The 26,523-nt window shown below is 37.5% G+C and overlaps 9 protein-coding genes and 1 pseudogene across 10 annotated transcripts; 5 read left to right on the top strand and 5 right to left on the bottom strand.

The window, feature by feature from the left end:
* Positions 1 to 1,545: 1,545 nt before the first annotated feature.
* Positions 1,546 to 5,703, top strand: LOC9312676 (pectin acetylesterase 6). Its single transcript, XM_002878331.2, has 13 exons — positions 1,546 to 1,906; positions 2,214 to 2,296; positions 2,428 to 2,557; positions 2,653 to 2,726; positions 2,828 to 2,914; positions 3,019 to 3,143; positions 3,239 to 3,299; positions 3,410 to 3,463; positions 3,575 to 3,652; positions 3,728 to 3,779; positions 3,877 to 4,139; positions 4,228 to 4,329; positions 5,324 to 5,703. Exons 1-11 carry the CDS (start codon positions 1,843 to 1,845, stop codon positions 4,122 to 4,124), a joined length of 1,056 nt encoding a protein of 351 aa, XP_002878377.1. The 5' UTR covers positions 1,546 to 1,842; the 3' UTR covers positions 4,125 to 4,139; positions 4,228 to 4,329; positions 5,324 to 5,703.
* Positions 5,704 to 6,221: 518 nt separating this feature from the next.
* On the bottom strand, positions 6,222 to 7,550 carry LOC9314445. 2 transcript variants are annotated; one of them, XM_021025921.1, is made up of 4 exons: positions 7,448 to 7,550; positions 6,914 to 7,010; positions 6,681 to 6,760; positions 6,222 to 6,592 (listed from the first exon to the last, which is right to left on the bottom strand). In XM_021025921.1, the coding sequence occupies exons 2-4, from the start codon at positions 6,980 to 6,982 to the stop codon at positions 6,358 to 6,360; spliced, it is 384 nt and encodes a 127-aa protein (XP_020881580.1). In that variant the 5' UTR covers positions 6,983 to 7,010; positions 7,448 to 7,550; the 3' UTR covers positions 6,222 to 6,357. The 2 variants fall into 2 exon arrangements, with proteins under 2 accessions (XP_020881580.1, XP_020881579.1); XM_021025920.1 differs by having other exon boundaries at positions 7,418 to 7,513.
* Positions 7,551 to 7,727: 177 nt separating this feature from the next.
* On the top strand, positions 7,728 to 9,531 carry LOC9314444 (pentatricopeptide repeat-containing protein At3g61360). Its single transcript, XM_002878330.2, has one exon. The coding sequence runs from the start codon at positions 7,738 to 7,740 to the stop codon at positions 9,232 to 9,234; it is 1,497 nt and encodes a 498-aa protein (XP_002878376.1). The 5' UTR covers positions 7,728 to 7,737; the 3' UTR covers positions 9,235 to 9,531.
* On the bottom strand, positions 9,353 to 11,192 carry LOC110228420 (F-box/kelch-repeat protein SKIP4). Its single transcript, XM_021025910.1, has 3 exons — positions 11,074 to 11,192; positions 10,142 to 10,645; positions 9,353 to 10,044 (listed from the first exon to the last, which is right to left on the bottom strand). The coding sequence occupies exons 2-3, from the start codon at positions 10,621 to 10,623 to the stop codon at positions 9,462 to 9,464; spliced, it is 1,065 nt and encodes a 354-aa protein (XP_020881569.1). The 5' UTR covers positions 10,624 to 10,645; positions 11,074 to 11,192; the 3' UTR covers positions 9,353 to 9,461.
* Positions 11,193 to 11,267: 75 nt separating this feature from the next.
* LOC9312675 (F-box protein At3g61340) lies at positions 11,268 to 12,734 on the top strand. Its single transcript, XM_021025909.1, has one exon. It carries the CDS (start codon positions 11,381 to 11,383, stop codon positions 12,623 to 12,625), a length of 1,245 nt encoding a protein of 414 aa, XP_020881568.1. The 5' UTR covers positions 11,268 to 11,380; the 3' UTR covers positions 12,626 to 12,734.
* Positions 12,735 to 13,296: 562 nt separating this feature from the next.
* Positions 13,297 to 14,288, top strand: LOC110228421 (annotated as a pseudogene).
* A 563-nt stretch (positions 14,289 to 14,851) lies between these two features.
* On the bottom strand, positions 14,852 to 16,913 carry LOC9314443 (UPF0187 protein At3g61320, chloroplastic). Its single transcript, XM_002876560.2, has 4 exons — positions 15,947 to 16,913; positions 15,695 to 15,862; positions 15,403 to 15,609; positions 14,852 to 15,293 (listed from the first exon to the last, which is right to left on the bottom strand). Exons 1-4 carry the CDS (start codon positions 16,625 to 16,627, stop codon positions 15,117 to 15,119), a joined length of 1,233 nt encoding a protein of 410 aa, XP_002876606.1. The 5' UTR covers positions 16,628 to 16,913; the 3' UTR covers positions 14,852 to 15,116.
* Positions 16,914 to 18,117: 1,204 nt separating this feature from the next.
* On the top strand, positions 18,118 to 20,650 carry LOC9312674 (AT-hook motif nuclear-localized protein 11). The gene is made up of 5 exons (XM_002878328.2): positions 18,118 to 19,206; positions 19,566 to 19,633; positions 19,733 to 19,864; positions 19,952 to 20,113; positions 20,196 to 20,650. The coding sequence occupies exons 1-5, from the start codon at positions 18,771 to 18,773 to the stop codon at positions 20,436 to 20,438; spliced, it is 1,041 nt and encodes a 346-aa protein (XP_002878374.1). The 5' UTR covers positions 18,118 to 18,770; the 3' UTR covers positions 20,439 to 20,650.
* LOC9312673 (FT-interacting protein 1) lies at positions 20,625 to 23,806 on the bottom strand. The gene has a single exon (XM_002876559.2). It carries the CDS (start codon positions 23,584 to 23,586, stop codon positions 20,665 to 20,667), a length of 2,922 nt encoding a protein of 973 aa, XP_002876605.2. The 5' UTR covers positions 23,587 to 23,806; the 3' UTR covers positions 20,625 to 20,664.
* Positions 23,807 to 24,736: 930 nt separating this feature from the next.
* On the bottom strand, positions 24,737 to 25,668 carry LOC9312672. The gene is made up of 3 exons (XM_002876558.2): positions 25,474 to 25,668; positions 24,849 to 25,387; positions 24,737 to 24,752 (listed from the first exon to the last, which is right to left on the bottom strand). The coding sequence occupies exons 1-3, from the start codon at positions 25,606 to 25,608 to the stop codon at positions 24,737 to 24,739; spliced, it is 690 nt and encodes a 229-aa protein (XP_002876604.1). The 5' UTR covers positions 25,609 to 25,668.
* Positions 25,669 to 26,523: the final 855 nt, after the last annotated feature.

Raw genomic sequence — 26,523 nt, 5'->3', positions numbered from 1 at the left:
CTCCTATTTTGATACTAAACTCTATAAATTTACATTTTTTTTTGCATTTTACATATAGATTCTTAAGAGAAAACTGTTCTCAGTAAACATTATTTTCAGAATATTTTTTATTTATGTTAACCTTAAACCAAAAAAAAAAAAGATAAAATGCAAAGAAGATTGGAGTATCCGTTTTGAAATCCATGATCACAGTATTTAGGTACGGAAATTAAGTATTGATAATCGGGCTGTCGTTTCGTTTGAACAACGATTTATCAAGTTACAGTAAATAGACAAATAGAACCTTAAACCTTAAACTAAAAAAACAAAAAAACAAAATGCAAAAAATATTTGATGTATCCACTATGAAATCCATGATCATAGTATTTAGGTACAAAAATTAAGCATTGATAATTGGGCTATCATTTTGTTTGAACAACGATGTTATCAAGTTACAGTAAATAGACAAATAGGACCAAACTTTGATAAGCCTTATTGATTTGTTGAAACAGAAATGTAAAATAATTCTTCTTTTTTTAAAAAAAAAATTTCATTGTTGCCACTTTTGCAAAAACAACCAAAATAAAACGTACTCCATCACCAAAAAACTCTATCACTAATGGTTTGAGTCCAAGAATTTGATGATAGAGGTTTCCAAGTATTTCTCACTATATTTGATGTATTATATAGAAAACAGAACAATCTACTAAAACTATTAGCTAATCCACTATACTATTATATAATTATATTTTTAGTTAAAATTATAAAAATTAGCGAAAAATATCTGAAAGTATGAGAAAACTAATTAAATAATTTTATTGAAGAAAAAGATATACAATAATAAAATTTAATTATTATTGATACAATTAAATATGTAAAATTATCTTTACTGAAGAAATTATCTTTACTAAAGAAATTATCTTTAACCACTGTATACGAGACTTTCACGTCAGACCGACGGAAGGAAACAAATAAATATAGCAAACATTTTTTATTTATTTATATTTTATGTAATTATTTATTTATAAATTCCTTGAGAATGATAGAAATCTATACTACACTAAAAGAGGAGGAACATTTAATCAATAAATACACTTGCCAAGTTGCCATTATATTAAAGAGAAGGATTTTATTATATATCCTCTAATAAATGTCAATGAAATAAATTTAATAAAAGCTCAAACATGCCAAATCAGTATGAATTGTATTTTTATAGATATATTCAAATCAAAATTTGGGAAAAAAATATTTTCAGCTATTACACATTCTGCAATAACAAAACCACACAAACAGTATCATGTTTTTCCATATAATAACCAAAATATATAATTTGGTTCAACGGACTAGAAATTTTAATCTCCACCATCAAATCTAAAAATAAACGCAAAATCTGCAAGAAAATTTTCAAAAAATGGTACATGTATGTGTCTCCCAAATGAATGAATCTATCCGAATTAATAAAGGACAAAAATACAGAATTTTATGCAATTAGATTTTCTGTATTTTTTATTTCGTGACGGAATAAAACTATAAATTATTACAAATCGTCACACGAGAAAAAAGCTTCGTCTCCTTTACTCTTTTCTTTTTCAAATTCAATTTTTTTTTTGTCTTCATGCAAGTGATAAAGACTAAAGAGTAATCGATCCTTAATCCAAATTCTCGCGCTCGATTCGTCTTTTCTGTATTTCCCGGAGCTCCGGGACTTGGGCGGAGGAGGAGATGAGGAGCTTGTTGTTGTGGATTGCGGTGGTCGTGTGCTTGCTATGTTCAGTCGCGGCGGTGGTTCAAAGCGGATCTAGCGATGGATTTGGGAACTCGAGAGATACTGAGACTGAGATATCTTTTCTGGAGTAGAAATTGATGGCGCCTTCGGTTCCAATGGTGCCTCTCACTTTGATTGAGGGAGCTGACTCTAAAGGAGCTGGTACACTTTCTCTCTCTCTCTCCTTCTCTTTCGTTCTTCTTCTTTGGGATCTGAGAAAACGCTTGAAAGGAGATGTTTCCACTGTCACATTGACCTTTGTTGTCCACTATTCGGTCTCGATTTTTGATTCTCTTAGTTGGAATTTGAAATTAACGGCGTTTGATTTTGTTCTGTTGCTCGATTTCGTAAACTTCTTTGAATTTTGGCTGGTGAAAATAGATTTGGTAATACTCAGTCTCTTTGCTGGATTTGTGTTTAAATGGTTTCATGATGATTAGTGTTTTTATTCAACTCTAATTTGGTGCAGTGTGCTTAGATGGGACGCTACCTGGTTATCATTTAGATCGTGGTTTTGGATCAGGTGCTAACAGTTGGCCTATCCACCTTGAGGTATATGCCTTTTACAGCTTGTGTAGTCTTAGACTTTTGCTAGTTAAGTATGTAATGGAAGTTTCTGCTACTGAGGAATGACTTGGAAGTTGGATCTTAGATATCAGTTTTTAACTCAATGGGTCGTTTAGGGTGGAGGATGGTGTAACAACCATAGGAGCTGTGTATATCGCAAAACAAGTCCGCGTGGTTCTTCTAAGTTCATGGAAAAAGCTTTGCCCTTCACTGGAATATTGAGCAATAAACCTGAAGAGAATCCTGGTTTGTCACCATGAGTTTTGTTCATGTGGTTATGCAGCAACTGTAGAAATTGCGTCTTCTTGTTTCGATTCTTTTTTTCTCTTTGTGGCTTGCAGACTTCTTTAATTGGAACAGGATCAAGTTGCGCTACTGTGATGGTGCGTCTTTCTCTGGTGATAGTCAGGACGAGGTTGGTCAAAACTCGAGAGTATATTGTTCTATGAAACCTAGGATTTAATGAGTTCATCTTAGTGTTGTTGTACCCTGAATATGTCTTCTATTTGTATCTAGAGTTCACAAATTTTCTATCGAGGACAACGAATCTGGCAAGTGGCTATGGAAGAATTCCTGTCTTTAGGCATGAAGCAAGCAAACCAGGTCTTTGCATTTCATTGAGTCTATCATGTTATTGGATATTGTGCTCTGGTTCTTGTTCTGTTTATCGTATTAGCTAATCATTTGCAAGTGAATAATCTTCACAGGCTCTGCTTTCTGGATGTTCAGCTGGAGGATTAGCTTCCATCTTGCACTGTGATGAGTACAGGGAACTATTACCTAGTTCCAGGAAAGTAAAATGCTTAAGTGACGCTGGAATGTTTCTTGACGCGTATATCTCTTGAACTTGGCTTTTCTGTTAGGAATAGTATTTTTCTTCTTCTTTAGAAGCATCCAAACATGAAATGTTCTGATGGAATTTTGCAGAGTGGATGTCTCTGGGGGCCACTCGCTTAGGAATATGTTCCAAGGTGTTGTTACAGTGCAGGTAATCTTATATTCAAAATTTGATGAAATGGGAATGACTAAAGTGTATACAACTTTACTTGATCTTTAGCTTACTCTAACTCTTAAATACATTTCCTTGTTTATTTACAGAACCTCCAAAAGGACTTTTCCAGTACTTGTACAAACCATTTGGATCCTACTTCGGTATATCTCTTTCACTTTATTAGTATCATTGTTTCATTAGCAAATTTTCCAGTAGACAATGCTTGAGAGAATCTTTGACATTATCATTTGTGCCCTTTCTCTTTCCCTCAGTGCTTCTTTCCTCAGAACTTGGTTTCAGACATCAAAACCCCAATGTTTCTTCTCAACACAGCATATGACTCGTGGCAGGTAAAAATCATGTCTTTCATATAGATCATTGCTTCATGCCTTCATCCTTCCACGGTGTATGATTTTTTTCTGTAGATCCAACAGAGCTTAGCTCCTCCAACTGCTGATCCAGATCAATTCTTCCAACGTGAACTTTAAATTCAAGCTTGTTAACTTTAAATTTATGTTGAGTATGCACAATGGTGATGGTTCCCATGTCATTTTTGTTTGCTTACACCAAATAGAATTCAGGACCCAAATGGTGCTTGCTGTAAACGCATTCTCAAACTCTGACCAGACCGGCGGTCTTTATATAAACTCTTGCTTTGCGCATAGTCAGACTGAAAGACATGACACTTGGTTTGCTCAAGATTCTCCTCGACTAAACGGAAAGATAACATTACTCTTCCAAAACTGTTCATACGGTTTCACCAATGGAAGAAATACGGATACAAGGGTTCCTCTTTCCATCGTATTATTAAGGATTTCATGATCCAATGAGGGAAATGTAAGTTTTTTTTTCCAGAAGTTACATATAAGACTGTTTGTTATTTGATATTTCTTTCTAAATCGTCTTTTCCAATATGGTCTCACAGGGTACTGGAGGTATTAGTATATACGGCGCCAAATTCGAAGATGAAAACTTCACCCGTGAGTATTATCAACGAAGAATAATTCTGGTTTTATCTGTGCTTCAGGTATTAATGCTTACTATATATTTTATATTTGGATTCTTCCTATTCTCATACATTGCATTTTTCATGAAACATTGCACTCTAACGTTATTGTTTAAAGAAATCTTGTATCTAATTGTACTTTTAAATCACAATTCTTTCCTTAAATATATTATACAATTTTTATATATTTTATCTTGATTTTGGATACATACTTTTTTCTTGAAAAATAGATATTCTTATTTCGTGTAATCTAAATTCTATAGCTTACTATCATATAAACTTTTTTTAATCTAAATATTTTATAACTCTTGAAAAGGTTAATGTCTTTCTAGCGTGATAACATATTTTTTTGTTTTCTACTTCTCATATATAAATTATATGTATTTGACAATTATCTATATGCTTCTAATTTTTATTCATATTTTTATCTTATATATTTTTGTGCTGTGTTTTATTAATTCATTAACTTCTATTTTTGAATTATCTATTTGTATATTAACTTCTATTCACATATTTTTGTGTGTTATATTATATTACTTTTTATTTATATTAAACAATGTTATTGTTTATGAAAAAAATATTTTCTTTTATTAAAAGATGATAATATAAAAGTATGTGAATTTTTTTTAATGTTTCTTCGTTTAATAAATAAATTGAGTGGAAGTTTTATAAAGTCATATATATAATTTAAATTTTGTTATCAATCAAAACGATTTAAATGGCAATTTGGTTTGAAATGCACCTATTAAATGTATTGGGTAAGGGGTTCGAATCTTTTTGGTAACATTTTATACCTATTAAAAATGTATGATGACGTGTACGCTGATGTGTCGCCTATATGGACACTCTAGATGGAGATAAAACTCTCTCATTATATATATAGATTATGTTCTACATCTCTGTTGAATAGATAGCCCCATGCGTATTTCATTTGCGTCTTTACTTTCTCTTCCAAAATTTTATTTGTTTGTTCTTTGTATAGCTAAGTAATGTGATGATATCTTGATGTGTGTAGTTAGTGAACTATCGTTGGAAGCTAGGCAGGAACTCCTCAAAATTGACAAACGGACTCCGTTTGAGCAAGCTCGAGAAAGGGAACGTAAGTTGCTTTATACCGATGCACCATTAGTGTTAAGTGTACGTTATGAATTGAGCGTTATATTCGGTTGCTTGGGTTCCCCTCGCCCCCATTTTCTTTTAGGGTATAGTTTTTGCTATTAATTTTGTGTTTTATCCGGAGTTGTCCGTTATATCCATTTACTTGAGTCCCCGTTTAATAGTCTTTCGAATTTAGTTTTTCATTCAACATCTATATCTTAAACTTAAATCATTGCTCGTTTACTTTTTTGTTTGTACAAATTCATTTGTTATTCAGTACATATATTGGTTTGTATATAATAATTCTTTTGTGGATATGATGATTATGCTTAAGTTTTTGATCGATATATTGTTGCTGGTTTGTAAACCAAACACAGCAGGGTAAACGTGTCTTTTCCATAGCTCTAAAATGGCAAATTCATAAATCTAACATGGAAATGGCAGATTCATAAGAATTGGGGTGAAAATTGGCATTTTGTACAATAATCCCTACCATATTTGACAAAACATATATCTGATTGAAAAAAAATTAAGCTAGGGTAATCCTCCGTGCGCAGGACCACAATGAATCATATGGATCAATCCAATGTAAACGTTCCACGTGTACTGTGATTTCGTTTTGCCGCTTCCCGTTTTTAACCGCCAGTTGAAATTTAATTTCTTGTCTGAATTGGTTTGCTCAAACCGACAAATTGAACCAAATTAAAATACGACAACGTTTTAATTTCTTTTAACCGTCTTCATTGGAGTCGTTGAAGTGTCGTACTTTCTTGTGTAGTTGTACTCTGTCAACTTTAAGTCTTTGAGGCTTGAACTTAAATAAGACAAAGATGATGTTTTTACGAGGCACCATGATGTTCCAATAGAACTACAATTAAGCGTTTTAACTCTTTGCCAACAATCAAAACAAATACAAGGCCATGACTTAAACTATATAGTACATCACAGAATCTAATGAGGCGTACTTGTATTTTTCTTTTTCTTGCCGAATGCTTGACTTTTGCTTTCTGATTCATCATCACCCTCACTGTCATCACCAACGTTCTTACTAGAACCAGCGGATTCTGCAACCGATCTTGCATTTTTTCTTTTCCCTGCAGCAAACTTGGCTTCTAGTTTCTGATCGAGAGGGTCGTCTGAGGGTCTACGCTTTGTTTGTCGTGACACTTTAGCACCAAGTCCAAGTCTACGCAGGGGTTACCACGATACTTATATTCAGCTTCAGTTCCTCAAATGTAATGCAATTTAACATGTAAAAAGATATTTGTGTTCACCTGTGTGGTCGTTCTTCTTGTGCAGTCTCGATAGGATCATCCTCTGCGGGCCTCGTCATATTGGCAACCCACTTCTCAGCCTGCAAAACGCACAAACTCAAAGCGGTGAGATGAAACCAAATTATTTGAACGCAAGTAAGCAACTTACAAATATATTTCATTGATCAAATGGAAGATCTAAATTATTAGCTTTGATCCAGGGACTTAGTGCTTCAAGAAGGAAAAAATCTTACAAGTTTTTGTGCCTTATCTGTTTTAAGAATCAGTGGAGTTCCCTTCTTCTTTGCCGTTTCCGTTGTCATTGCTACTAGAGTACCACCACTTAACTTCCTACAGTCCAATATGCTTACATTACTCAGCAAGACAAGTTCACAAGCGAGTTTTTCGGTAAGCGGGTTAAATCGTAGTCACATTGGCCAATCACTAGTTGAATGCAACAAGTTAACCTAAGAAGTTATAGTTTCGAAGACAAAAGCAATGTTCTTCCTCTTTCACCAAACTTTTCGAATTGGTCACTAAACTTAATCCCTAATGAGAGAATAGCAACAAGTGAAGATTTTCATTGTTTAAAATCCACTAAAACTCTCCCCACAGAAACTATGTGACACAATTTCATCACAAATGGAATCAGTAGACTCTCACAGACAAATCAACAAACACCTTCCGTGCATATCCTAAGTAAACCAAACTTTAAACTAGAGAAGCGCGAGTAAAGGCATAGATGAACAAGAACTCACAGATCTTTGTGTGGATTAATGGAAAATTACCAGTTCAAAAAAGAAAATTTGCGCCTCCGCCAAACGTACTTCTTCTCCACAGATGCTGACAAGTAAGCTCGCGATTTATCTCTGCTAAAAGCTAATATTCGGAGCCGTCCAACAAGTTTTAATAAACCGAAGTTTTGATAAACCGATGTTTTAATAAACCAAAATCAACCGATGTTCGATTTCCATTTTTTCGACATAATTTCGGTTCGGTTAACTGAAATGGGCACGAGTAGTTCCTTTAAGGTTTCGAATTCTTTCGGTCTGAATATTATTTTCTGGTTGAGAGAAAAATGCTTAAGAAGACCTCCTCCGATTCGTATCGTCGTCTACTTGCTCCGGTACTCTCTTCGTCTTCATCTTTATCATCTACATCGAGAAACAGAACAGAGATCGAACTTATCACAAGGATCATCAATGATCATCCATTCCCAAATCATCCAATTCAACCAATTTTCACCAAGCACATCCCTTTGTCTTCTCTATCACCGGAATTTGTATCAGAAGTTCTCGGCAGTCTCTTCGCTGCTCATTCCAATGGCCTCAAAGCTCTCGAATTCTTCAAGTATTCCCTTAAAAGCTCTAACTCTTCTCCAACCTCTGATTCCTTCGAGAAAACACTTCACATTCTCGCACGGATGCGTTATTTCGATCAAGCTTGGGCTTTAATGGCGGAAATAAGAAAAGATTATCCTGATTTGTTGAGTTTCAAGTCTATGAGCATCATTCTCTGCAAAATCGCTAAATTTGGGTCTTATGAAGAAACTTTAGAAGCGTTCGTGAAGATGGAGAAAGAGATATTCAGAAAGAAATTTGGTGTCGATGAGTTCAATATTCTTCTACGAGCATTTTGCACAGAGCGAGAGATGAAGGAGGCGAGATCAATTTTCGAAAAATTGCATTCCAGGTTTAAGCCAGATGTCAAGACGATGAACATTTTACTGTTAGGGTTTAAGGAAGCTGGTGATATTACGGCCACGGAGTTGTTCTATCATGAAATGGTGAAACGAGGATTCAAACCTAATTCCGTAACTTACGGTATCAGAATCGATGGGTTCTGCAAAAAACGAAACTTTGGGGAAGCTTTGAGGCTCTTTGAAGATATGGATCGTCAAGATATTTATATCACAGTACAGATACTCACTACATTGATTCATGGGTCTGGTGTTGTTCGGAATAAGATCAAAGCACGCCAACTGTTCGATGAAATTCCCAAGAGAGGTTTAACACCTGATTGCGGAGCTTATAATGCTTTGATGAGTAGTCTAATGAAGTGTGGAGATGTGAGTGATGCAATCAAGGTGATGAAAGAGATGGAAGAGAAAGAAATTGAGCCTGACAGTGTAACTTTCCACTCGATGTTTATCGGAATGATGAAATCGAAAGAGTTTGGATTCAGCGGGGTATGTGAATATTACCAGAAAATGAAGGAAAGATCTCTGGTTCCAAAAACACCAACGGTAGTGATGCTGATGAAGCTGTTCTGTCAGAACGGTGAAGTCAATTTAGGATTAGACCTTTGGAAGTATATGTTGGAGAAAGGATATTGCCCTCATGGCCACGCACTGGAACTCCTCACCACTGCATTGTGTGCTCGAAGAAGAGCCAATGATGCATTTGAGTGCTCGAGGCAAACAGTGGAGAGAGGAAGGTGTGTGAGCGAACCAGTCTATCGGATGTTAGAGACCTCGTTATCAAGCAACAACGAGTTGAAGAAACTAGAAGAACTCAAGGGGAAGATACAAAAACTTCATAGCTTTTTGCCACCTCCTGGAACACAGCTAATTTAGAAAGTAGCTTCACTGTAATCAATTCTTGTTTGCAGACCAACCACATTGAGAGATTAGTATGTTCATTCGTATAACTTTTTTGTCACCCAATTTTGAGATTTGGAATTGGGGATTGTTGTTTATGAACCAGGAGGACAGTGTTGTGTGTGATTCAGACAAGCTTGTGATTTTACATGAACAACAGAAACAGCTTTTTGAGCCAAGAGAAAAGTAGAGAGTGGTAGACATTATATGGCTACAGATTTACAGCTAATAACTTCTATATCATCATCCCAAGTCTTTGGTATAGAAGAACACACCATTACTCCATTCATTGTCGTCTTCCTCACATTCTCAACATCAATCACCACAGTAGAGCAATCCTTACCAATCACAAAGATACTATTTCCAATAGAAACAAGCCGACAAGGCTGCTTCATCACCAATTGAGATAGCTTCCCGATACGAATCCACATTCTTGTTTCCCTGCACCACATTGTTAGCGTAGCTCCAAAAGTTTGATCCAAAACATAGAGCTCATCTGCCACAACAACTGCTGGACCTCGCCATCCTGATGCCATATCATCATCCATACGTTCCCAAATCCCGCTAGATGCACTGGAAGATCCACCACCACCACCCCGAATATAAATCCTTCCGTCCATTACAAATGAATCTTCTATTTCAGGGACAATATTTACATCAGAACAAGATTTGCAGGTTCTGGTCAAAGGATCATAGATGTCCCAAGTTCGTTTTGCGTTTGGATTCAATCCTAGCCCACCAATTGCCATAATTTTTCCATCCAGCGTTTCACAAGCAAAGTAGCATCTGCATATGCAATCGGAGGAAAATTAAGGGCTGGAAAGAACATTATCAAGCTGGTTGCTAATGGCGAGATTAAGAATCCTAAGAGAAATATAAGTACCTTTTAGTTGAAAGAGGAGGTACTACGTCACACCAAGTGTTCATAGCAGCATCATAGCAATAAACCTCATCAGTAGCATCTTCTAACCAACCACATCCACCCAACACAAAAAGTCTCTTACCCAATGCTGCAAAACCCATGCCTTCTCTCATTGGGATATATGGATATTCATGGATTCTTTTCCATGATCTTTTGGACGAGAACGGATTCAGCATGTGTAAGAAGACACCACCAGATATATCGCGGCACAACGCATAAATCCAAGATTCAGCCAAGTTAAACTTGTTCCGATAATCCCAAAATTCATCACCGCACACGAAATCTCTCCATCTCCTTGAAACACATTTCATTGCCATGTGATATTCTCTTGGAACTCTAGCCAAGCAGGATTTTGAGATATCATCAGGAACTCCACTTATAAGCGCAATTTGTGTCTCATTTGATTGATCTGCACGTTCAGTCTCCTCTACTATACACGCCATTGTGAATTGATTCTAGAAATCCCTGTTCATTGCCAAAAAAGAAACAAACACTGACTCAGATGTGGCTTAATCCCTAAACTAACTTATAGTAGGAATTCACATAAGTGATCTTTGTGATCAAGAGCAGTATTAATCAAGATCTTTGAAGATAAACAAGAGCATTGCCATAACAACATATCAAACATTCAAAGATGAAGAAACAGATCGAATTCCAACAGTACAGATCCAATGTACAAAAAAACGCAAACCAATTATTTAGCTCTCACAGTGCACAGATCAAACCCGTCAGAAATTATATCAAAACCACTACACATACAATCAGATCTACAACTCTAGGAAAAACAAAAATCAGAATCGAAACAGATCTTAGATCGTCTCAGAAAAACGAGATGTATATTTGACAATCGAAGAAATTAGATGAGAAATTGCGAGGAATCTATAAGAACTTACCTTCAGGGCACGTCCCAAGTTCTCCGTTTGTGAGCTTCCCGGCGAAGGAAGAAGAAGAAGAAGAGAAGATCACTTTCTTCTAAGAACCACAACGACATCGTTTTGAATCGTCAACTCCTTTTTTAATTATTTTGCATGCAGACCCTCATACTATTAAATACTGTACATGTAGGCCTTTATATTTTCATTTTAACCAGAAAGACCCGGGATCTTGAGAGACACGTTTTAAGCGTTTTGGTTATTAGGTTTAATCAGCCGGAAGGAAAAAAGAAGAGTCATTAGGGTTTTAAGAGAAGCCGCCTCCACCATGATGACACGGCGCAAGAAACGATCTTGTTCGAATCCAAAGAAAGAAGAAGTAGTGAAATCCGAACCGATCCCGTTCGATCTCGTAATCGAGATACTCTTGAGATTGCCTGCGAAGTCTATAGCAAGATTTCGTTACGTGTCGAAGCTATGGCAGTCCACATTGCGAGGTCCACATTTCACCGAGTCCTTCTTGACCTTATCTTCGTCTCGTCCGAAGATATTGTTCACTTGCCTAAAAGACGGTGAAACGTTCTTCTTCTCATCACCACATACTCAAGATCTGTCTCCTATATCCGCCAATATTCATATGAGTTTCCCAGTTAACTGTCCCTCTAATATTTGTCGTCCTGTTCATGGCTGGGTATGTGGTTCACATCAACGAACTACAAAGGGAACGACGGTTACGGTTCCATTGATATGTAACCCCAGCACAGGGGAATCTTTGGCCTTATGCAAAGTGAAAACAAGGAGGAAGGGAGTGATAAGCTTTTTGGGGTTTGATCCGATCGACAAAAAGTTCAAAGTATTGTGCATGACGCGGGCATATGTAGGACGAGCTGATTCTGAAGAGCATCAAGTTCTCACGTTAGAAACCGGGAAGAAACCGTCAAGGAAAATGATCGAATGTGACATACTACATTATCCTACTGTTGTGGAGCATACTAATGGCTTTTCTCAATATGATGGGGTATGCATCAATGGTGTTTTGTATTACTTAGCCATTGTCCATGGTGTTTCTGACCACAGGTATCCTGATGTAGTATGCTTTGAGTTTAGATCTGATAAATTCAATTATATCAAGAAAGTTGCTGGTCCTGGCATGGAAATGTACTTGAGAGGACAGCTTGATTCAACTCTGGTAAACTACAAGGGTAAATTAGCTAAGCTTCAGCCCAACATGTCTAACAATGGAGTATGCACCGGTATTCAACTATGGGTTCTTGAAGACGCCGAGAAACACGAATGGTCGAGTCATATCTACGTTTTGCCTCCTCCGTGGAGGAATGTATATGAAGAGACCAAGTTATGTTTTGTTGGAACGACTCGTAAAGGTGAAATTGTGTTGTCCCCAAACACTATATCCAACTTTTTCTACCTTCTCTACTACAATCCCGAGAGGAACACTATCACTATAGTTAAAATCAAAGGATTGGAAACCTTTAAGAGTCATAAAGCTTACACCTTTGTTGACCATTTAGAGGATGTGAAGCTTGTGTCAAGTTTTCAAGATCATGGCTTGTAACATAGTCAGTTTACTATTTCTTTTATGTTCTAGTGATTGTGTTATCTTTTATCAGTGGTTCATACACTTGACAGTTGTTTTAAGCTTAAGGTTTTGCCTTTTTATTGAATTTCACGAGCAATCAAACTTTGCGAATTGTGTGATCAGGCCTGCGTGTGATGATATCTATGTTTAATAAGCACACACTATAATAGAGTTAGAGAATTTATAATGACCCCCTCAAGGAAGACAAAATGCATCAGATTGCGACCACGGGAAATTAAGATCTATGCTGACCGTTTGATGAGTGCTTGAATTCATGGAGCTTTTTATTTGAAATGATCCGGGGTTGCTTATGATATTCTTTTTTTTTTTGCTAACTAAAATTGCTTATGATTTTCTTGGATTTTATTAATACTATGCACAAGAACAGATCAAGAACAGAGGATACTCAAAACCTTTGAAATCGAAGAAACAGATCGAAACAGTACAGATCAATTAGTGAGCTCCAAAAGTCCACACATAGCTTCCTGGAAAAGGTATCAGAGAAGAGGTCGCTTCTTCTTAACTCTAAAGAAACCAGCTTTCTTTCATATTTCGCATTCAGACCATCGTACTATGAGATTATTATATACATACACCCTTATATTATATTTTTTATGTGAAAGATTCCCCAGATCTTCAGAGGCATCTATAAATACTCTATCAGACGTGCAAAAGAAAAAAAGAAGAGGAGACTTTAGGGCTTACAGGAAGCGTATCGGCCAAGTCATGAAAGTACGGCGGTGCAATTCACCATCTTTGTCAACGAATAAAAGGGATGAAGAAGAAGTAATCTCAGAATCGATCCCGTTTGATATTGTTATTGAGATATTCATGAGATTGCCTGCTAAGTCTAGCTAGATTTCGTTGCGTATCGAAGCTATGTGGTTCCACACTTACCAATCAAGATTTCACCGAATCTTTCTACACCATCTATTCGTCTCGCCCGAAGCTATTGTTCACCGTCCTAAAAGACCGTAAAACGTTCTTCTTCTCATCATCAAATCCTCAAGGTGCTTCTCGTTTAGCAGTCAAAATTCATATGAGTTTCCCAATTAATCGTCCATATGAAAATTTTCGTCCTGTATGTGGTTTAAAGCAACACACTTCAAAGCGAGGGACAATTAATGTGCCATTGATATGTAACCCTAGCACAGGAGAAACCTTGGCATTACCCAACCTGAATACAAAGAGGAAGAGGGGAGTGACAAGCTATTTAGGGTATGATCCTATCGACAAACAATTCAAAGTACTGTGCATGAGCCATACACGTAACCGACGCTATTTTAGGTCTGATGAGGTTGAAGTTTTGACATTAGGAACTGGAACTCATCCATCATGGAGAATGATCCCATGTAACATACCACATGAACTTGTTGTTGTGGATCGTACATCTAATCATTCGGCATATGATGGGATATGCGTCAATGGTGTTTTGTATTACTTGGCATACACACGGTTGGTGTAGTTTGCTTTGAGTTTCGATCTGAGAAATTCAAGTGTATAAGATTTGCTCAAGGCACGGGAAATGTATATACTACTCAATCGACTCTCGTAAACTACAAGGGTAAATTAGCTTTGCTTACGTGGAACAGCAACTCCGGAGAACCTACTACTGAAATGCAACTATGGGTTTTAGAAGATGCCGAAACACACCAATGGTCGAGTTATATCTATCTTTGGCCTCCGCCTCCAGGCCTCCTCCCTGGAAGACAATAGTTGCAAAAAAGAAATATATGTTGGAACGAGTGATACGGGTGAAATTGTGTTGTCGCATGACATTATAACCGATCATTTCTACCTTTCCTACTACAATCCCGAGAGTAATACTCTCACAAGGGTTAGAATCCAAGGAATGGAAGCTTTTAAGGAACGTAAAGTTTACATCTTTCTAGACCATGTAGAGGATTTGAGGCAAGTGGCAAGGATCATTGGCTCTTAAGTCGGTCCTTGATCATATTTGATGATAACTAGTTTATTTTTTCGTGGTTCCTTGTGGGTGTTCATGTTTTCTAAGTGGCAAATACACTTCTGAGCCATGGTTGTTTTTACTTTTTTTAGCTTAAGTTTTATAGCTTTTTAAACTCTTCATTTCATGAGGACTTTGCCAATTGTGTCTTTAATGAGTTCCATATTATTCATTTAGGTGCAAAGCCACATTACAACAACAACAAGGCCAAAGAATTTGGTTCAAGAGATAGTAGATGGATTTTAAATCATGCAAATATGGTATACCTGCGTTCCTTCACCCAAACTATGACTTATGTAAAGGTTGAATCTGCATATTATATATACAACATAAACATATACAAAAGGAAGATATACAAACGTAAAGGCAAAAGTTTACCTATCAACTATTGGTATAAGGTGTTTCATCTATACGATACGTATATATCAAAGCTAACCTAAGGCATCACATGTTCTTAACTCCCTCGGGAAGACAATCTGCATCACTCACACCAACGGGAAATCAAGATCTATGCCGACCATTTGATGAGTGCTTGAATTCGCGGAGCTTTATCTTTGCAATGATGCGATTACGTATGACTTTCTCAGATTTAGCAGCTTCTTGGATGTTACTATGCACAAGATCGCAAAGCTCATCTAAGGCCAACATAGGAAATGGCTCTTCTATAAGAACACCCACCTGCAGAGTTCAATCCAAAAATAAGGTTTCATGGTTAAGGATTTAAGCAAAAGAGGATAAACAACTAAATAGGCACAGTTAAGTGTTGAGGAGGAGGAGGACAAAGTACTTCTTCTATGCAGAACAGGGATGCAGCACTAATGAAAGTAGCAGGAACAACAATCCAATGGCATTCATCCCAGAGAATGATTGGGAGAGTTAAATGCCAAAAGACTAAAAACCTCGAGGTTAAGCGTGTGTAAGAGAGAGGAATCGGAATGCCCATGAGTTGTTCACAAACTCCAATGCCTTCATGTAAATGCAACATCTTTGATTCCTGCAATAATGCAAGGAACATATATTGGTGTCAAGTGTTCATAGCAAGAAGTTTAAAGGAGAGTTTAAGGATTCAAGAATCCTACCAACAAATCTCTCTTTGCATCGTCTAGTTTTAGCAACTGAATGCTCTGAGAAATGAACTCGATTACACAACGGGGACGATGCTTTGCTTGAAGAATCAGAGATAAATCATCTGCTTCTATCAAATTCCGGAGATCTCTTGCAATATCTGAACCATAAATCACATGACACTGCAAATGAAATCAAACTTCCAATCAATCACAGAAACCAACACTAGACACAAGAATCGATCCAAGCAAGAAATCGATTTTTACCTTAAGAGCCACAGGGAAAGCTGCAATGTAACGAAGAAGCAAATCTTTGATAATCAATTCATCACCGGAGCTATCAACGGAACAAATCACTTGCCTAGCTAAATCATTAGTTCCAGCAATAATCCCAACCCAAGCTTTCCTTCCTTCTTCATACCTAGAATAAGAAGCCTCCGTACGAAACACCAGAAGAAGAGCCAAAGCCGGAGCCGTGAGCTGATACGGCAACGACGAAGATCGAAGAATTGGGAAGATACCAGGAAGCCAATCCAAAGCCACGGCGGAATTGTAACTGGCGATCACAACCGCGACGCTTGTGAAGAAGAAAACAGGTGGAATCAAAGAGAGTATAACTCGTGAAGAAAAGCTCGAGAGTAGATGACGCACATGGCGAAGAGAGCTTCTATGTTCGACCCATTTCTCGTGTGTGTAGAGAGAGCGTTTCTGCTGCATCCCACGCTCTTTAATCTCGTCGGCCCAATCTGGAACAGCTCTGAGGAGCAAGATAAGCTTCTCGGTTAGGGTTTCGTGACCGGAATCGCCGGATTCGGGACCGGATGACACACGGGGAGGTTTGAGATTGACGGATTTGCGGAATCCGGTGGAGAATATAGGGAATCGTGACTCGAGGAGAGATCGGTGAGCGAAATTGGAAGAAACGGATAGATTCATGGACTGATACATTGGCGGGAAAATTAGAGGTTTTAGGTTTAGGGTTTGGTAGAGACGAGGATGATGAAGAGGAATGGTGGTGAATACATGAGGCTGCGTAAGGTAGCAAATCGGAGTTAGAGAGAGGTGAAAAAGAAGTGATAGGAAAAAGGTAGTTGAAACGGTTGTTCCAGGATCGTTTACGTTCCGCAGGCAAACGACGTCGTTCTAGAAGAACGTTGGGCTTTGATGTGTTAAATACTGGGTCTAATTATTCCAAACGACGTCGTTTCAGGACAACATTGGACTTCGATGTGTTAAATGATTTTCCTTAAATACTGGGCCTAATTATTCCTATCCGGCCCATAAAAGTTTATTGAGATTATCTTATTATAAGGTTTAGACTGGGTTATAGATTGTTGATCTTCACTTCACATGACATGTACTAAAAGTTCAGATTCTGTATTGTTGATGGATTTTTGGGGTCCAAATTATTGTTTTTAGAAAACATGAAGATTTAAAGTGGACAGAGCCTAGACAAGAACAATAATTACTTAATTTATCCACAAAATGGCAGTTTATATTCATGTTAAATTTCTCTTAATGCCCATATATAATTGTTAGTCTCTAGTATTTATGGTAAAATAGAATCTAAAGATTGGGATTCATAAATTTTGAAAGCTTAGGCAGGTTTTTGTTTATCATCATCAATATAGCTCTATACCTTGTTCAAAAACGCGGCCAAGGCGGTCGATTTCGCGGCGGCTAGTCGCTCGGCGGCAAGGGACCGCCGGGATTATGGTCAAATCGGCTCAAAAATCGGAATTATTCAAAAAACTTGATTTTTTGTTCTTTTGAAGGTTGAAATTCATAGTTCTTTGATGGATCTAGCATATATAGCAATAAACAATAGAAGAAAATTAAAAAAATGATAAAAAGTGAAGAAAAATTAAGTGACGGCCGAATTAGGGTTTACAGATCTCGTTTTTAAGAGGTTGAAGACAAAGGTATTTTGGTCATTTATCATCAATTAAATCTAAAATGAACAAAACAAGCATCAATGTGAGCGGGGCTACTCAAACTTGGCACCTGGGATGACGTTAACACGCTTATAACCACTGGACCATATTGCAGTATTAATTTTTGTTCTGCAATAATAATATATATACAATATATAAGTAAAAAATAAAATAAAACTAATTCCGATTAATCCCAATTTAATCTCCGATTTTCCGGCTAGGCGCTAGACCCAGCTTGAACGCCCGACTAACGCCTAGCGATTTTTTGAAGAAGGACTCTATATGATGAAGTGGAAGCCAGTGAGGAACAAAGAAGTCTTGACTAGATCACATCACTATTCACTCACTCTCCAATTCAGAAGCGTGAGATTCACTCTCTCATTCCCAATGCTTCGTTTGATACACGCACCTAATCTATAGCGTTGAGAATGAGCCACACAAAGATGATGATGATGATGGATGGATCCCTCCTAAGAATTGCTAGATGCTAGAAAGAAGTCTATTACACAGTCAAAAGACAGACATCAAATTTAATTTCGAATTTTGAAATCCTTCCTCATCATCCCATTGTATTGTAATCCACAGTAAATGCTTTCAACTCTTGGAGAAAGGATCTGATTGGATCTTTTTTTGTTTGTTTCTGTTTCCCTCTGTCACCCCAGTAAAAGCAAAAAGCAACATCACATACTCTGAAGAAAGAGAGAACCCTAGAAATCTTTCCTTCTTCTTCTTCACCATTGTTGATGGGTGAGAAAGCTTCTTCATACTTCATTTCTTTACTTTTAGCGAGAGAAATAACTGATGAAGAAAATTAAAGCTCTTTCCTTTTTCCCTTCTGGATCTTGAGATTTATATAGCTTGATACTAAAGCTACATAAAAAAAAAAAACCATTTAGTGAAACGAAAGTTTGTGTTTTTGATAAGTTTTCAGAGATTTTCGGTTGCATGTTGTTACCTTACTCTCTAAGTTTATATCTTTTAAAGTCTATCGAGAACCCTTTTAGATTCTGATTTTGTTCTCTTCTTATCCCTTTCTGAAGAATTTTTTTTTAATTTCTCCCTTCCCCTATTAGTTAGCCATTAGCCACAAAGTTCGAACCTTTTATCGAATTGCACATCCTTTTACTAAGTTAAAGTCAGAGTCTTTTTGCTAAGCTATGGATCGAAGAGAAGCAATGGCGTTATCCGGGTCGGGTTCTTACTATATCCAAAGAGGAATACCCGGTTCAGGTCCTCCTCCTGCTCCTCAAACTCAACCTACGTTTCACGGATCACAAGGATTTCATCATTTCACCAATTCCAACTCTCCTTTTGGGTCAAACCCTGGAGGTGTCTCTACTGGATTCGTGCCTCCTCCTTTACCCGTTGAGTCTTCTCCGGCTGATTCTTCAGCGGCGGCGGGAGCTGTGGTTGTTCCTCCTTCAGGTGACACGTCTCTGAAGCGGAAGAGAGGACGGCCTAGAAAATATGGACAAGATGGTTCTGTTTCGTTGGCATTGTCTCCTTCTGTCTCCAACGTTTCCCCAAACTCTAACAAACGTGGCCGTGGAAGACCTCCTGGCTCCGGCAAGAAGCAACGGCTATCTTCCATTGGTAATAGCCCTAATCTCTCTTCCTCTGAAAATGGTGTAAACTTGTGAGCTTTATTGAATTATATGTAGTTTTCCGACAAGGACATTGGCTCTGAAAATGGTGGGAAGTTATGAGCTTAATTGATTATATATAGTTTCTTTGAAAATTGGTGGGACGTTATTATAGCTAATTACAACTGTTATTGGCTCTTTTAAGCTTTAATTAAAGCTGCTGAATTTTATAATGTCTAATTGTTGAATTCAATATATATTCTTTTATTATTCCATGGCCTTTCTCTTAAACTTTGTTATCGCATCTGTTTCCCCTTGATTACAAGAAGCTGTGATTTTTCTGAAGAACTTTGATTCTTTTTTTGTAAGGTGAAATGATGCCTTCATCGTCTGGAATGAGCTTCACCCCGCACGTAATCGTAGTTTCCATTGGTGAAGTATGTTTCTTATGTCTCCTCTTGATCAATCTGTTCTTTTTTTCTTTGTAATCTTTCTTGTAGTTCTTGAGAAAATCGCACTCTTGGTGTTGCTTTTAGGACATTGCATCAAAGGTTATATCCTTTTCGCATCAAGGTCCACGAGCGATATGTGTCTTATCCGCAAGTGGAGCTGTCTCTACTGCAACTCTTCTTCAGCCAGCACCATCTCATGGAACTATTACTTACGAGGTTACATCGAATTTTCTCTCACATTTTATTATCTTCTAGAAGACACAAAAACGTTACTCATATTGGTGTATACTTTAAAATCTGTAGGGTCTATTCGAGCTCATATCACTCTCAACTTCTTATCTGAACACAACTGACAATGACTACCCAAACCGCACTGGAAGTCTAGCGGTCTCACTTGCTAGCTCCGATGGTCGTGTCATTGGTGGTGGAATTGGAGGTCCTCTAATAGCAGCAAGCCAAGTCCAGGTGAGCTACGCTTGTTAAATTCAATTTCCTTACATGAATTTAGATTTCTTTTTCTCAACTTTGTGTTTTGCCTCCTTAAAAGGTCATCGTTGGGAGCTTCATTTGGGCGATTCCGAAAGGAAAGATTAAAAAACGAGAAGAAACTTCTGAAGATGTCCAAGATACCGCTGCTTTGGACAACAACGATAACACAGCAGCAACGTCACCTCCTGTTCCTCAGCAAAGTCAGAACCTTGTTCAGACTCCTGTAGGCATTTGGTCAACTGGTTCAAGGTCAATGGATATGCATCACCCCCATATGGACATTGATCTAATGCGTGGATGATTCATGTATATATAAGCATTGAATCTAGGAGAAGAAGAAGAAGAAGAAGATATTAAACTTGAGCTAACCTCCCTGAAAAAAATAGTCTATTGGTAATGTTTAGGAAAGAAGACAATTAGTAATTTTAGGAATTGCTGCGTGTTTCGAGCTTTCAATTAGTTGATTTGGTCTCTTGACTTTGATAAATGGGAAAAAAATTTGCTTGTTTCTTATACGTTTTAGCATTCTACAGCATACAATCTGTTTTAGCAGGAAGTCGTCGGAAGAAATTAATAAGTCCAGGAGGTGTCTTTCCCCTGAATCTTGGATGTCTCATGATGTATAGTCCGGCTAGAAGAACAAAAACCTTAAACGGCACAACATACAAAATGACAGTAGAAACCAAACAAAGCACCATGAAGATTGAAGTTGCTCTTGGATCTCTCCAGCTTAATAAAGCCTGAACTCTTTCTCCTTGACCTGCTATATCTCCCACAACAGTTTGAGCTCTACTTGCGATACTCCTCAACCGCTCGTACCGCATTTTTACAATCCCCGGGTCTTGAGACGAAAAAGGGAAGGTATCAAACTCTTCGTTAAGCTCTTCCGGGTGGATATTGTCTGCAAATGAAAGTCTTGTGTCCATGTGTGGAGGTTGTCTTGGACGGAGCCTATAGTTCCATACCCCAAGCATGAACAAGCAAAGCGACATCACCGGAAGAATCATCTCCGGCGAACACACTAACACAAGGTAGATGACATGAATAGCTGTACTTGCTACCGGTTTCTTCCACCTGCAGATGTCTTGAAACCATTCTCCGGTTCCGAGTAAACCAGAGAAAACTGAACTTAATCTGAAGAGATTCGCACGGCTCTTCCTCATGCTCCATAAATGCGAATTTGAATCCGAAATGTATTCAACTACTTCTTTTCTAAGTGGCGGCTCGGCTCTACTTAACCGAGCTGCCACTAAGTTAACCGCATGCTGCCTAAGAATCTCCTGATGCACGACTTTCAACGGTCTCGCGTAATGCATTTTGGGAAGAAGAGGTTTCCAGTACTGCATTAGCATCTGAAACATCGACGAGCAAGAAAACCGAATCGCCAAATGCAATTCCCCCATTTTCTTTAAACCTGAAGGTCGAAGAACAAGAAGCGGATACGAGTTAGTGTAGATCCTTCCGGCTTCGAGGGTCGAGATTCTAACTCTGATTTTCCCAATTTTCCCATCTCCTTTGTTACCGTTACCACCATTGATCTGATTGTTATCGAAAACACCAATTGTGATTACGGTTGCTGGCTCATAAACCTCCCATGTGTACTGCTCGTTGAACCGCGGGTTTAAACACTCCGTAACGGTCCGAGTCCTGACCCATTTGGTTCCATACTTAGCCACACAGTAAGCATCCACCGTCTCTTTCTTACCTTCTTGGCTCAAACTCAAACCTTCCATTCTCAAGATTCCTAATTCAAGAACACCAATAGACGGCTGCTTATGACTCAACAACTCTTTCATCGACGGTCTTAAATCGCTGCTATAATAGGTAGATTCATCAAGAACGTGATAACCTCCTTCTAGACAAACGTTTAGATGAAGCCTCGTCGCCGCGAATCTGACTCTTCTCTGGTTCTCAGTTTTAAGACTAAACCAACGGTTAGGTACTGTCCGGTTATCGTCAATTCGTTTATCAATTGTACCAATCGGTATATGTACCTCTCCCAGCGTTTCCTCTCGGTTAGCCGCGACTCGGTCTTCAATCGAGATTATCAGATCCTCAAACGGTTCAGCCGCGACGAGCGTGAACTCTTCGTTCCATCTTGGATTCAGCGACTGACTCGGTTTGGTTCGAACCAATTGGTTATTCAACCGGATTTTAACATATGGATTTGGCAATCGAGTCCGGTCTGGTACAATAACTAAGTCTTGTGCCTCGATGACATTAACCCGGAGGTACCAAAGCCTAGGAGAATGATAGACTTTGGAACGCAAACTCGATTTGTTAACAGCGTTTAACGCGTCTGAGTATGTCGCGTCTGAGAACGCTTCGTCGGCTTGAGTACCGAACCAAACAGCCAACATAATCTCGCCTCCTTTCTCGTTGTTGACTCTGTACCATTCTGGAGCTAAAGGACTGTCTGGTGCGACACGTGTCGGAATCTCATTGAGATCAAACTGGATTAAACCGACGAAATCATCTTTGACCATGTCTTTGTCCATCACGATAACTTCAAGAACGTTTGATTGTTGATTGGATTTGGAGAAAGCGAAGACTTCGTTCCAAATCGGGTTTTGATTCTTCTCGAAATGTTTTGTTTTGCCGGTAAAGTTTCCGAGTTTGACTTCGATGTACGGATCTAGACTTCCGGTTATGTCCATGGATGGAAGATTTCTAGCTTTCACGATTTTGATGAAGAGAAACTCCATTGGCTCGACGAGATCATGATCACTCGATCTTGCTCGTTTGCCTCCTCCGAGAATCGGATTCGTCTCTTTGACAGAATAATCCGGTGGATTCGGATTAAATCCCATAGTTGTAGGTATCGGAGAACTAAACCTCGGTGCTTGAAACAGAGAAGAGTCCATAATCGGTGGCGGTTGAGGCGGTTGCGGTTGAAGCGATTGCGGTTGAGGTTGAGACGGTTGCTGATTCCCTTGTGGGCTATGTTTACTTTTCTCATTTGTGGGGATGTTGTGAAATTTGTGCCTTGATTTAGAAGGAATCTTCTTTGTAAGGGTTAGATTCGGTACCTTGGGATAGGGGTTATCAGTGAGGAACACTTTTAGAGCGAGCTCGCCTCCAATGGCGGCAGCGGAAGAGAACATACTCCATTTCTCTTTCTCAAGAGGGTAAGGCAATCCAACAGCTTCTGAATACGGCAGAAACGCAGTTCCCAAAATTCGAATCTTACCTAGACATGATTTCGTTATGCTGCTGGTTTTATTGTAAACGTAAGCCTCAAGAAACTGATTTGATAAATCCTCTGTATCAGAGATGTTGAAGAAGAACTTCTCGTTCCACACCGGACTTGAGTCATCGATCTTAGTCGTAGTTATGACTTTCTGATCCTCAAATCGTAGCTCGACGAAAGCGTTAACACGGCCATAGTCCTCTCTAGGTTTGAGTCTTGCGCTTATGACTTCAACGCCAAGTTTCAGATTACTCATCATTTTTACTTTCTGTGGAAAACAGAGCAGAGGTTTTTGAAAGTTTCTTCGGCACTTATGAGATCGTGGAGACTTGTCTGAGAAGGCAACTAGGCAAATGTTTTTTCGGGGGAAATTGTAATGTAATTAAACATTGACCGTGTATAATTATGATTACGCAACGCGCTTATCTGTTATTAATCGTGACGCCAATCATAACTTCATAACTTTTGATTATGATATTAAATAAAAACTTTAGTTGCCAACAAATCAGATTGGGAGTGGCCAGTTGGGGATAATATTCTAAGGGCTAATTAATTACGTACATTGTCTTATGTAAATCCACAATGAATACCTTCTACAATTTGGCTATTTACAATATTTTTTATTTTTGTGTGTGGTGCAAATGGCTATTTTTACAACTATATTTTAACCTGCGGTACACCGCGGGGCTATATTTTCTTAAAAAAATCAAAATGTAATTTGTTTGATAGATTATTTTGATTGTTAATTTTAGGATTTCACCCGTGGTATACTATCTTTTATAAATATCAACCCAAACCCGTCCCATCATATTACCCGTCCCGTGAAATTAAACATCATTTAGTTATTTTTCTTTTTAATAATACTTTTATTTAAAAGCTATATAATTCAAGTCAATTTAAAAATTTCTTTTAAATGGTTCCCATAAGATATATATACATATATATTAAATTTGTATAGAGTTGAAATAATATTAATATTACAAACTTTTTATATAATTTAAATATCTATATATACATTTTCTGATTTCCTTTTTTTTAAACCCTAAACCCTAAACTCTAAACCCTAAACCCTAAACTCTAAACCCTAAACCCTAAATCTATTTTCTGATTTCCTTTTTTTTAATTGTGTTTTTTTTTTAATTCTCTAGTATTAGTAATGATATGGCAAAACGATTGGCTATAATCTGTTGGGTGAATTTAAATGTTCACCCCAGGGGTAAACCTAAGTATGGTTCCTTGTTTTTGTCTATTGGGTTCCAAGAAGGATTTAAAACGTTGTCCATTTAATTTATAAATCATTATCCGAAAGAAACCTGATTTCAAATTCCTATTGCTATTGGTCTACTAATGATTTTGTTTTTTTTCTTTTCGAAATGCCATCCGAAAATATTATCAAGATTTTAAAGTAGTCAAAAACATATAAAACTAATACCAAAATCATAATTTAATGAAAAATAAATATCTTTATGTACATAAATATACTTGATAAATAAATAAATAAAACACTTACTATATACGTACCAGCCCCAGAAGCTCCAATCAGGGAAAACGATGCCGTAGGCTTCACGGTGACCACAGTACTGAAACAACGGTGGAGGAGGCCACGTGGCATTTGGTTGTGGTTGCCTAAAGTCTCGTTTCCAAATAGCGGGTTTATCATGACAGAAGAAGAGAAGCTCAAGATCAGGGACTTGACCAGGATACATTCTTAGAAGCTGAAGTATCCCCCAGATTGTGAGAACATCTCTTGACTCATAAGCCTTGTCGTACTGATGAACATACAATCTCCCTGACTTAATCACTAGCCTGAAATGAGCTTTTGGTTTTGCTCTCTCTAGTGTTTCCCTTGTGATCCCTGTCTCTTCCCATGCTTTTAGGTCTTGTTGGATCCATCTGAAGTAGTCAGGACAAGTTTCCGAGGAAGAGATCGCTGGTTCGAATCTGCTTGGATAATTTGAAGGGCATGTTTGTTTTGCGTTGCAGTTTAAAGGGATCTTGATGATTGTGTTTGTCGTTGTCAATATTGATGTGGTCATCATTTGGATTCGACCTATTACAAACTATATGAACAGTCAAAATTTAGTTGTATGTATGAATTGAATTGATTAGAAAAAAATGATTAGAAAATGAGAAAGAGTTTTAGTACCAAATCCATCCAAGTACCGAAGATTAGAGTGAAGATGATGATGAAGATAACGGTGGCTAATTTAGACTTGGAACTCAGATTTAGATGATAAATTGCACGTGGCTTCTGATTAAAACCTTTGTTGTTCATCTTCATAGTTGCAGGTTTCGATTCGGATGACCTCGTTTAATTTCTCAGGAAAAATCCCAAATTGAAAGAGAGATTCTATTTATTTATTGTCATTTTATATAATGAACATTACTATAAAAGGGTTTAGAGTAATAAGTAATAAATATCTTAAATTATTGGCAATACAGGAAAGATATTTGACCAGATAACTTAATTGCCATTTTATATTATCTATTTCTACTTAATTTATATTACTTACAACATTTCTTTACTACATGCATGTATATTATGTCTGCAAATTTTTAGTAAAGATATATTTTCAATGTATCAAGTAGGATTTCAGTTCGTTTTTAACACTTATTATTATATTTATATATAAAATTAGATATGAGAAAAGACACGCATTTATTATATTTGTCAATTTGAATACAAAGACTACTAACCTGCAGACTGGCTAAGTTGGATTATATTTATTTTCATACAAATTAAACCAGACTTACAATTACACTTTGATCACTATGGAAGAAATTATCTCACTTTGGACCTCTCAAGTCCCAATACTCATTGTTCCACTTCTCAACCTTTCTCTCACTTTCTTGTTTCTTAAGAAACTTCTAAGGTGGCAAATCACAAGCCGCCTTGACGCTCGGAGACATAACCAACGAATATCCATGCACTGCCTGATCCGTCCACCATCAGTAATAGGACAAGCCATCGTCTTTGAACAAACCTCCGTGTCATTTTCCGGCACTGTCACATCCAACTTCATCAATTTCACATAGCCTTGTAACACATACAACATGTAATCATACACATACTTCATCTTTAAGTTCTTCATCATGTACTCACTCACTTCCTCACTTCCTTGTCTCTCTATGATTTGTGCCTATATATATAATATATAGATAGATTAAGATCATCACAAAATAATCATGAGTGGAC

Source organism: Arabidopsis lyrata, assembly GCF_000004255.2.
Source record: "Arabidopsis lyrata subsp. lyrata unplaced genomic scaffold ARALYscaffold_5, whole genome shotgun sequence".
Taxonomy (NCBI): Eukaryota; Viridiplantae; Streptophyta; class Magnoliopsida; order Brassicales; family Brassicaceae; genus Arabidopsis; species Arabidopsis lyrata.
Note: the sequence above shows the minus strand (reverse complement) of the source record. Positions and strands in the feature narration are given on the sequence as shown.

Coding starts and splice junctions, on each gene's coding strand:
- LOC9312673 (XM_002876559.2), bottom strand. CDS start 23,586: ATGATGAGTAATCTGAAACTTGGCGTTGAAGTCATAAGCGCAAGACTC.
- LOC110228420 (XM_021025910.1), bottom strand. CDS start 10,623: ATGGCGTGTATAGTAGAGGAGACTGAACGTGCAGATCAATCAAATGAG. Junction 10,045..10,141: donor CCTCCTCTTTCAACTAAAAG/GTACTTATATTT, acceptor TTGCATATGCAG/ATGCTACTTTGCTTGTGAAA.
- LOC9312675 (XM_021025909.1), top strand. CDS start 11,381: ATGATGACACGGCGCAAGAAACGATCTTGTTCGAATCCAAAGAAAGAA.
- LOC9314443 (XM_002876560.2), bottom strand. CDS start 16,627: ATGTATCAGTCCATGAATCTATCCGTTTCTTCCAATTTCGCTCACCGA. Junction 15,863..15,946: donor CTTTCCCTGTGGCTCTTAAG/GTAAAAATCGAT, acceptor TTTCATTTGCAG/TGTCATGTGATTTATGGTTC. Junction 15,610..15,694: donor ATGCAAAGAGAGATTTGTTG/GTAGGATTCTTG, acceptor GCATTATTGCAG/GAATCAAAGATGTTGCATTT.
- LOC9312672 (XM_002876558.2), bottom strand. CDS start 25,608: ATGAAGATGAACAACAAAGGTTTTAATCAGAAGCCACGTGCAATTTAT. Junction 25,388..25,473: donor TCGGTACTTGGATGGATTTG/GTACTAAAACTC, acceptor CTGTTCATATAG/TTTGTAATAGGTCGAATCCA.
- LOC9312674 (XM_002878328.2), top strand. CDS start 18,771: ATGGATCGAAGAGAAGCAATGGCGTTATCCGGGTCGGGTTCTTACTAT. Junction 19,634..19,732: donor TCGTAGTTTCCATTGGTGAA/GTATGTTTCTTA, acceptor TGTTGCTTTTAG/GACATTGCATCAAAGGTTAT. Junction 20,114..20,195: donor TAGCAGCAAGCCAAGTCCAG/GTGAGCTACGCT, acceptor CCTCCTTAAAAG/GTCATCGTTGGGAGCTTCAT.
- LOC9314444 (XM_002878330.2), top strand. CDS start 7,738: ATGCTTAAGAAGACCTCCTCCGATTCGTATCGTCGTCTACTTGCTCCG.
- LOC9312676 (XM_002878331.2), top strand. CDS start 1,843: ATGGCGCCTTCGGTTCCAATGGTGCCTCTCACTTTGATTGAGGGAGCT. Junction 2,727..2,827: donor CTGGTGATAGTCAGGACGAG/GTTGGTCAAAAC, acceptor ATTTGTATCTAG/AGTTCACAAATTTTCTATCG. Junction 3,144..3,238: donor GCTGGAATGTTTCTTGACGC/GTATATCTCTTG, acceptor GGAATTTTGCAG/AGTGGATGTCTCTGGGGGCC.
- LOC9314445 (XM_021025921.1), bottom strand. CDS start 6,982: ATGACAACGGAAACGGCAAAGAAGAAGGGAACTCCACTGATTCTTAAA. Junction 6,761..6,913: donor CAGATAAGGCACAAAAACTT/GTAAGATTTTTT, acceptor TGCGTTTTGCAG/GCTGAGAAGTGGGTTGCCAA. Junction 6,593..6,680: donor CAAGAAGAACGACCACACAG/GTGAACACAAAT, acceptor ACCCCTGCGTAG/ACTTGGACTTGGTGCTAAAG.